General features: G+C 38.5%; 2 protein-coding genes across 3 annotated transcripts; one reads left to right on the top strand and one right to left on the bottom strand.

Annotated features, from left to right (window-relative positions):
• Positions 1 to 738: 738 nt before the first annotated feature.
• Positions 739 to 8039, bottom strand: RBM7 (RNA binding motif protein 7). Of its 2 annotated transcripts, none has more exons than XM_042232946.2 (5): positions 7684 to 8039; positions 6857 to 7019; positions 6106 to 6193; positions 3084 to 3165; positions 739 to 2190 (listed from the first exon to the last, which is right to left on the bottom strand). In XM_042232946.2, the coding sequence occupies exons 2-5, from the start codon at positions 6915 to 6917 to the stop codon at positions 1831 to 1833; spliced, it is 591 nt and encodes a 196-aa protein (XP_042088880.1). In that variant the 5' UTR covers positions 6918 to 7019; positions 7684 to 8039; the 3' UTR covers positions 739 to 1830. The 2 variants fall into 2 exon arrangements, with proteins under 2 accessions (XP_042088880.1, XP_011950865.1); XM_012095475.4 differs by having other exon boundaries at positions 7901 to 8039.
• Positions 8040 to 8146: 107 nt separating this feature from the next.
• On the top strand, positions 8147 to 8800 carry C15H11orf71 (chromosome 15 C11orf71 homolog). Its single transcript, XM_004016037.5, has one exon. The coding sequence runs from the start codon at positions 8325 to 8327 to the stop codon at positions 8721 to 8723; it is 399 nt and encodes a 132-aa protein (XP_004016086.1). The 5' UTR covers positions 8147 to 8324; the 3' UTR covers positions 8724 to 8800.
• Positions 8801 to 9276: the final 476 nt, after the last annotated feature.

Raw genomic sequence — 9276 nt, 5'->3', positions numbered from 1 at the left:
TTATTTTTTAATTGAAGGAAAATTGCTTTACAGAATTTTGTTGTTTTCTGTAAAACCTCAGCATGAATCAGCCATGAAGTGAAGTCACTCAGTCATGTCCAACTCTTCGAGACCCCATCAAGTTCCTCCATCCATGGGATTTTCCAAGCAAGAGTACTAGAGTGGGGTGCCATTTCCTTCTCCAGAGGATCTTCCTCACCCAGGGATCAAACCTGGGTCTCCCGCATTGTAGGCAGACGCTTTACCAGAACTGCTTTGTTGTTGTTCAGTTGCTAAGTCGTCTGACTCCTCTGTTACCCCATGGACCGTAGCCTGCCCGACTCCCCTGTCCATGGGATTTCCCAGGCAAGAATAATGGAGTGGGTTGCCTTTTCTTCTCAAGAACTGCTTAGAAGGACAGAAATTTCTGATCTTAATGTTCTCTGTGCTAGTAACTGGATGGCTTCACATACCTAGGCACAGAAAAGCTGTGCATATTTAAAAACAGAGAAAATCAAATGTACAAATTCCTAGATACCAGGGAGAGTAACCAAATTAGTTTACAGTGCTCAGAAACATAAACCATGTGTTATTGAAAATCTGATTCTAAAATATTAAGTTTGGTATGTTCAAAGGTATATTTCAGGCTACTCTAAAAACTGACACTTTTAACACCAGGCAGTCACTGAATAAAAGCATGTTGCTAGTTTTTTGTGTGCAGTGTCCCTAAAGTTAGTGATGTCAAAAAAAAAGACATTCTTTCATTTTGTTTTCAATATATTAAAAAGCAACATAGTACAAATGCTGTAGTTAATATTAAAAAGGACTCAAATTTTACAAGGAATTAATTTTTTATAAACAAGTTCTACAATGAAAGGGAAACAGCATCTTGATACATAAAAGTATTGTTAAACAAGATTTAAAAATTTTTAAATCAGAAAATGTTTCAGACTAAATTCTTTCAAATTCAAACCAAAAAAAAAAAGCAACCTGTACAGTCTCCATAATAAAATGTGTCCCTATACACTTGTCCTGGATACAATGTTAAAATTTTCAAAGTTTGAGTCATAGAGGCAGTACTTTAAAAAGTACATTTTCAGTTAAACATTTTACTATTTATCCACCTATGCATTTATGTTTTTGTTCTTCCAGAAATAGGGGATTTATATTAACACTGTATTTTTACTGTAAAAAACTACATTTAGTGATATTTAACTTCCTGAGTGGCTTCAGTCATACATCGATTTAATGAGCAAATTCTAAAATTTTACAATGAAATAGCATGTGTAGGTGTCAAGATCATGTCACAGAACTTACACTTAAGTTCTCTGAGAAGTTAAATATGGTTTATCCCCAAACTTTTATCAAAATGCTTTCTCATGTTAGTAAAATGAATCACTGAAGTTAAACATTTTCTTATTAACAAAATACTGAGTCAATTCTGACTATCAACTTGAATATTTTTCATTATATACACGAAAAATCTGATTCACCAACAAGAAGCTTCTTCCAATACAAAAAAATAATTAAAATATTTTCTTCATAATACAACTAATCCATATAATACATCCTTTACTCAATGGTCTAAAATGATTAGGAATTGCGGCACTTTCTTCTGCATAAAACCCTTTCCTCTTTTTAAAACCCTGAGGTGAAAGGCTATGAATATAATAAAACTAGAACCACAATTCTTCTCATGTCTGTATTGAATTGCTATTGGGTTTTAAAATTTTTACAAAGAAATGTGGCAACTTGAAAAGCTGCTCTATAGTTTTTTAAGAAAACATTCTCAGAAACAACTTAACAAAAAGGGACCTAAAATGACCCTATGAGAAATCCTTATAACACTTGTTAGTGTCGAGATGAGCGCCATTTTCCATTTCTACCACTGTCTCTTCTGTTATCATAGTCATGGCTCCAGCCATCGTGATTCCTGTCTTCATAGAAAAAATCATCTCTGTTTCCTCTGTAATGATGGTCAGACACATCACTGTAACGCTGTTCACGGCTGTAATGTCTATCCATCACATAGGGATGAGAATTCAGTCTGACTTTTCTCTGTGATGATGGTGTATCTTGGCGCCACTGGGAGCTTGAAGACTGGTTAAAAGTATGATTATGTGACTGAACTGATGGGGAAAATCCTGACTGATCCAGATGTGGAGAACCAAATTTCCCTCCATATGACATCTGTCTCAAAACACTGTTCATCTGAGCAAAGAGAAAAAGAAAATGTTAAGCACAAATATTTCTAGGTATCAAAGGCAACAGATATCTAGCCCATGGTTAAACACAATAATGGAAAAGCAAAATCATTCTTGCCTATCTGAATTTTAAGTTAAACACAACTAAAAATAGTAGAAATAGTGAGTGAAATGGACTAGTAAGGAGAAAAAGAGAGATAAGTACTAAATGACTAGATCACTGGTTCTCAAATTCTGCCTATGGGAAGATATTAGGCAATGATGATTTTTTTTTCTAATGGTTTATAGCAAAATGAAAAAAAATATGTTTATAAAAGCTCATATCCCTTTATACTACTTTCTCAATTTTATTTCACTCTTGTATTTTATTCTGCAGACTGTGAAATACACAAGTCTAGGTACCATGAGCCAAGACTGTGATTTGGGCAAAGAAACTAAAAAGAAAGAAATGTGAGAAAAAGAAAAAAATGAAAGATTTGGAGACCGATCAAAGACAAAAAGAAAACAGCAAAGATATCTAAGATTTTATTACTGGTGATATTATTACAGAAAAAAATGGAAAGTTCACAAGGAAGGGGATCTAGAAGATGCCAGTATATTAAGGTATTAAGTGTTAAAGACAGTATATGATAGAAATTACTCAGCATAGGTTACAAGAACATCAGAGAATATGAGTTTCCAATACTTGCAACACACACACTAACAATGGTTAAAGAAAAATACAAATGTGAGCAGCACTCTTCTATTCATCTTTGATCTTATAAATATGTATTTCAGCCGAGTGGAAACTGAAATCTACAAAGACCATGCCAGTCTAACTAAAATTTAAGAAGTTAAAATAGAATTTTAACTAAGTATAATTTTTCTTTTTTAGCAACTCAAGTTAAATAATCAGCTTACCACTGCTTGTCTCTGAAAATTTTCTGAAGATGAGAAAGATCTTTGAATTGTCTGTGCTGATGGAGTCATGTTATCCACCGTCCTTTCATGAAAAGTAAAAAATAAGAAAACATATAATACTTATAATATTATATAACATAATATTATATAATCATTCATATAATCATTCATTCAACAAATAAACATGACAATCATGAGTAAGACCCAATCTTCAAAGATGGGAATCAATAAGCCCAACAAGGTATCTGCTCTCAAGGAGCCAGGGGTAAGGATTCAGACAATAAGAGAATCTCACATGGTTATAAAGACATATAATATACAACTATATAAGTTGAAGTGACAGAGAAGGGATTCTATTTTAGCCTGACTGGTCAGGAATGGCCCTTCTAAAAAGGCAATATCTGAAGTGAGAGCTGAACAAGATTGCCTGAAGACAATACATTCCAGCTGAGGGAAGGACTAGCAGTGGAAAGCAAACTATAGTCTGTGGGCCAAACCCAGTTTGTGCAAAGCTTGACTGGAACACAGCCAAGCTCTTTTGTTTTTGTGTAGTGCTACAATGGCAGAAGAAACTAGTTCTTTATAGAAAAAAAAAAAAAACACCTGTCAATTTACAGGAAAAAATTCCCTGGGCCACCAGTGCAAAGGCCTAGACTGAGCACTAAAATGAAAAGGATTTGATCAATTAGACATAATAGGTGAGGGAATCAGAAGAAATAAGGGATAAAATCTAGGGCTATACCCTGGTGGTCCAATGGTTAGAACTCCACACTCTCACTGCCGAGGGCCTGGGTTCGATCCCTGGGTTGGGAAGATACCCTGGAGAAGGGACTACCACTCACTCCAGTATTCTTGCCTGGAGAATTTCATGGACAGAGAAGCCTGGTAGGCTATAGTCCATTGGGTTACAAAGAGTCAGACATGACTGAGTGACTTTCAAAGAAAAAAATTACTGAGACAAGAACAGTAATAGGCTTTGGGGAATAAGGAATTCTATAACATAAAGAGAATATTAATCTAAAGGATTTAAACCTTATTCCTCACTTCCTAAAGAGGTAACTTGCTCTACAGAAAAGCTCAGAAAAGATTTTAATTTTATTTTAAAATACACCATTGGAATCAAACCACCAATTGATTTATCTTATAGTTGAGATCTTTTTATTTAGGGTTCTTTTTTCTTACTTTTCTAAAGCAGAACTGATTTTACTTATACTCTACAAAGAAAGCTATTTACACATTCGTCCATTCATTCATTCCACTGAGCACGTGGGATCTCAGGTCCTTGATCAGGAATCAAACCCATGCCCGCTGCAGTGTAAGGGCAAAGTCTTAACCACTGGACCACCAGGGAAGTCTCATCTTTTGTTTTCTTAAATCATATTATGTGTCTGCATGCCAAGGGGGTAAAAAGTATAATTTTACTTGTAGAGAGTATAAAAATCAGGTAAACACTAAGACTTGATTATAACTATTTACTTATGTATTTTTTCCCCCCAAGAATTTCTAAGATGGGTTAAAAACTTTTTTCCCCCTCCACCTAAGATAACTTACAAGTTTCTATCATAGTGGTTAGAGATGCTTCAAATTCCAACTGTACTGAAAAGCATTTAAACACAATTTCAGCTGGCAAGAAGAGCATACCCTTCCAGATTACTGCTTTCTTAGAATCTCACCTTCCAGACTCTTCATATTCATTCACCCACTTCTCTTCAGCTCCTGGCACCACCTTAATCCAAACTATCAACTCAACCGCAACAGCTTCCTTGCTTCTAATACCAATACTTTGCTACCAACGGATTCCTAATTGGTCTGTTTTCACCCTTGTCTCCTTCAATCCACTCTCTCCCAGTGCACCCAAGTAACTCACTAAAATACAAACCTGCTCCTTTTACTATCCTACCAAAAATGTTTCAATGTCTTCCTACTGTTCTTAAGGTGAAATTCCAAAATCCTAATTATGACATAAAAGAAAGACCCTATGCCATCTGGCCTCTGTTTACTCTGACAAGATCACCTACTACTCTCCATTTTTCATTCATTATGATCTAGGTACACTGGCCTCTCTCAGATCCTCATTCACTTATCTCTCCTTATTAAAATTTTCTAAACTCTTTCTACTCATATCATGGTGGGTGTGCTCAATCACACTGCCTGGGTTTGAAAACAACCTCAATGCTTATGAGCAGTTCACATTTGAGCAAGTTAACCTCCAACCCTCATTTTCTTCATACATAAGGTAGAGATAATTCTTACCTCATAAGACTGCTGTGAGGGATAAATGAGATCATAAATACAAAGGACTTGGTGACAAATCTGACAGGGACAGGATTTTTTAACTCTTTCTTGAGTGAAGCACATTACGATTGATAAATTGCTCTAAGGACATACCAGGAAAAAACCATCCCTAGTAAAAAATTAGCCTCCCCAAAGAAAACTATTTAAGTGGATACAAATACGGTACCTTTTCTAATCCTTAGTAACTAAAAGGGATTTTAGAGATCATCCAAATCAACTCTTTTTCCTTACAAATGGAAAAATAGGGCCACAGACTAGCTCAAGATTACATAATTATTAAGAGACATATTTAGAATCCACCTTTATGAACTCCTAGTCTGTTTACTAATAGGTATTTTTAATCTGCAAGTAACAACCAATTAGTGGTCATAGAACTAAGGTGAATTTAAAAAAATAAAACAGAAAACAGAGGGTAGTACAAATAGCAAGGGCTAAGTAATGTTTTGAGAAATTCTGTGTCAGTATATACATGTATGTGGGTTTGGGTATATGTCTTTACAATGAACATAGTTACACATGTATTTATTTTAAGGGAACTATATACAATGGGCCAACAGTTCCCTTAGAATAGATACTATGTGTAACTATAATCCAAAATAGCAAATACAGCAGCAGAAAAAAGAGGTAGGAGCATAATGAAGGAAGCCAATCACTCATGTGTTTTTTGAGATCACAACCTAAAAAAAATTCCTGATAGATGATTTTTAAAATAGGTGCAAAATATTACCTGCTAGGAGATGTGGAAGTAGGGCTTGAATTTCCAACATGATGCTGGGAATATGACAAACTGACCTCCTGTGAGGCATGGCTACTTCCTAAATGAAACAATTTGAGAAATTCTTATTGTTAGAAAGTTTAATTTGAAATTTTGTATTCCTCAGCCCAATCATTCCAAAATAGGTAGACATAACTTAAGGTGAAAACCTCAAATTTCAGTAAATCGCTTTATAGTTCATCAGAGTGAAAACTAAGTGTTTAATACCAGATATATTTAAAACAAAGGGTTAGAAATAAGGTACTACCCAATGTACAACAGACAATGTATAAATACCCAATTTGGCCATAGTACTCTGATCCCCACACTAAATTGGAAAACTGAATACAAGGAAAGTTTCATGATCACGCATCAAAATTTGTAAAAGTAAATTACAAAGCAGTCAGAAAGACTTTCAGGAAATAATCTTGGTGCTTTTAGAACATGAAACCAAAATCAGTCATTCTAACAATGAAGGTTTATGTTCTTTTCACCAACTCAAATCGAAATTTTAACTCTCTTGAAAATTACCACTTTCAAAATCCATACTGTCAATGTTACCCATTTTTAGCAATATATAGTTTACTATTTATAAAGCTTAAAGCATTTTCACCCAAAAAGATGTTCTCAAAAAAAGAGGTTCTCTAAAACTGAATAACAAAATTAAAAACAAAAAACAAAGCAGTGAACAATCTCTCTCTCCAAATCATCAGTAAATAGTTACCTGCTCTAAACTGAATCTTGATAGGCCTTCCAAAAAGTTTGATTCCATTAAGCAGATTCATGGCGTAAGGAACAGATACTTCATGTTTGAAGTTCACAAACGCAAACTGCTTCGGTTTACCATCCTTGTCTTTTGGAATTTTCACTTTAATTACTGGACCAGCCTACAGACACAAAAGTGTTCAGAATTTCTGTAAGGCAGTTTCAGGAAATATTCAAATGTCACAAAGTTTATAATGTAACCATGGACTCTTAAAAAACGGATACACACGGATTTCCCTCACGGTTAAAGAGCCTATAGATATGACTGAAAATTAGGTTAACTTACTTCGGGGGGGGGAGCCCATAAGGAACTGGAAACCCAATCACTGAATTTACGCTTCACTGTCCTTTATGACTTTAACGTCTCGGCCAACACCCATCGTTTTCCCACTTTGTGGAAATTAACGTTTATCAAGAGCAAGTTTTCTTGGACTAAAAGTTCACTTTTGCATTGATCAATCAAACCATTACCAGCTGTTGGAGGGTACTGGAGGGAACAAGTTTAACACGTTTTAATACAGATCTTAATACAGAGACACTAAATGCCGCTTTCCTACGGAGTCTGAGCTTTTTCTACGGAGTCTTTTCTTATGTCTGTCTTTGCAGCAACTTCGTAAGAAACTTAAGTGTAAAATGGATACTGACAAATAAATTGAAATAAAATTTACAAGCAGAAGATGAGAAAAGGAGGAAAAGTACAGCTTAACGAAGGACCCACACGTTTGAGGCCCCTTAAAGAGCCTGAATCTTTACCACAGGAATGCCCGATTGAGAACCCACCAGCACCTTTAGTCTTCACTTTGGCCTGAATTAGGGTTTTTCTCAGAAAGCCACACGCAGCGAGCGCCTCCCTTTCTAAGCGTGACCCCCGCCTCCAGCCCGCCCACCTGTCAGGGTGCCGGGACGCACCGTCCCGCTTCCGCCAAGGAAACGCGGATCGCCGTTGGGCCGGACCCTAGGCGGGCCGGAAAACGAAAAGAAGAGGCTTATCCCAACCGCTTACCTGGTGGAAAAGCTCGAAGAGGAGTTCCTCTGTCACTTTCGTTTCAAGGTTGCCCACAAAGAGAGTGCGATCCGCTTCGGCTGCCGCCGCCCCCATCTCAGCGTCGCCCCCTCCCGAAAAAGGCCGAAGGGTCGCCGCCGACGCACGCACTGCGCACTCTCAGAAACCCCACGTCCTCGCGCACCCAGGCGTCACCGACGTAAACGTCAATCACGCCGGCTCTCCGCGGCGTTGACGTGCGCTGACGGACTGCGCATGCTCCGAGGAGAGGGCTCGGGAAGGCTCCTGGTTGCCGCTGCTGTAGTGATGGCTTCCAACGAAGTTGGTCTCCGCTGTCGGGATCCGCTGAACTGATCTGCGGAGTCGCGAAGGGCCTACCTTGACCGGGAGTCGTAAGATCAGATACTACGGGCAGTATTTGAAGATGGCGCAGAACTCTGTGTCCCTGTCCGCCGGCGATCGAAGGAGTCGGGTGGCTTACCTTAGCTCTTCCCACGGTGACCTCAGCTCGTCGGCCTTAGCGTTGGCGATGGTCTCCGGAGACAGCTTCCTCGTTACCAGGCCCGAAGCGATTCTTCCAGAACCTGTTCCTCGATCCTCCGTGCGGCTGAACTTCCGGACCGAGAGCCGCCGGGCGCCTGGTGGCGGCCGAAGCCCGACCCGCTTTAACGAGGGAAGGGAACTGGAGGCGCGGAGCCGAAGCCGCCAGGCCAGATTCTCACCTTACCCTGGCCCTGCGGTGAAACTCGACCTTCTAAGAAGTGTCCTGCAACAGCGTCTGGTGGCACTTGGAGGAGTTATCGTAGCCCGTCTTTCAGCTTAAAACCAATACCTTCCTCGGCCCTTCAATTAGCGTGTGAACAAGGCCTCTCTCTAAAATACATTCTTGGTGCAACCGAAGTCTTTTTAGAGGGGCGTCTTTTCTGTAGCCTAGCCCAAAAGAAAATGTTTGCAGTTAAAATTTGAGTCACACGGTTTAAATAGCCATGATGATTAGGTTAGAAGGGAGGAGGAGCGGAGATTTTATTGAGGTGGTCACAAAGCTGAGCTGATTGGATCGTCCTTCCCAGAGGTCAATAGTCCCTTCATCCTCCCAACAAAGAACCACATTTTTCTCGCTTTCCATAAGTCTTAGAATCCCTGGCAGATTCTCTTGCCTTGAGACCTGTAATTCCGAGCTTCGTTAACTGCCTACCTTTCCACCTCAGGCTAATATTACCTTTACTTCTGTTGGTTCATTACTGGCATAACCTCCCACCCATGGTCCAACACTTAATCCTATCATTTTGCCCCTTACACTTCTTCCATTCCCTTCCTTCATCTTTTCTTAAGGAATGTCCATAAACTTCAGTCTCTACTACACTAAAGCAACAAAA

Source organism: Ovis aries, chromosome 15 (assembly GCF_016772045.2).
Source record: "Ovis aries strain OAR_USU_Benz2616 breed Rambouillet chromosome 15, ARS-UI_Ramb_v3.0, whole genome shotgun sequence".
Classification (NCBI taxonomy): domain Eukaryota; kingdom Metazoa; phylum Chordata; class Mammalia; order Artiodactyla; family Bovidae; genus Ovis; species Ovis aries.
The sequence above is the reverse complement of the archived record's forward strand: the minus strand, read 5'-3'. Positions and strand labels throughout refer to the sequence as shown.

Excerpts from the sequence above, each read along its gene's own strand:
- RBM7 (XM_012095475.4), bottom strand. The coding sequence starts at position 7,996 with ATGGGGGCGGCGGCAGCCGAAGCGGATCGCACTCTCTTTGTGGGCAAC. Across the intron at positions 7,020-7,900 it reads TCTTCGAGCTTTTCCACCAG|GCTGGTCCAGTAATTAAAGT; the intron begins GTAAGCGGTTGG and ends TTGTGTCTGTAG. Across the intron at positions 3,166-6,105 it reads ACTTCCACATCTCCTAGCAG|GACGGTGGATAACATGACTC; the intron begins GTAATATTTTGC and ends TTTTCATGAAAG.
- C15H11orf71 (XM_004016037.5), top strand. The coding sequence starts at position 8,325 with ATGGCGCAGAACTCTGTGTCCCTGTCCGCCGGCGATCGAAGGAGTCGG.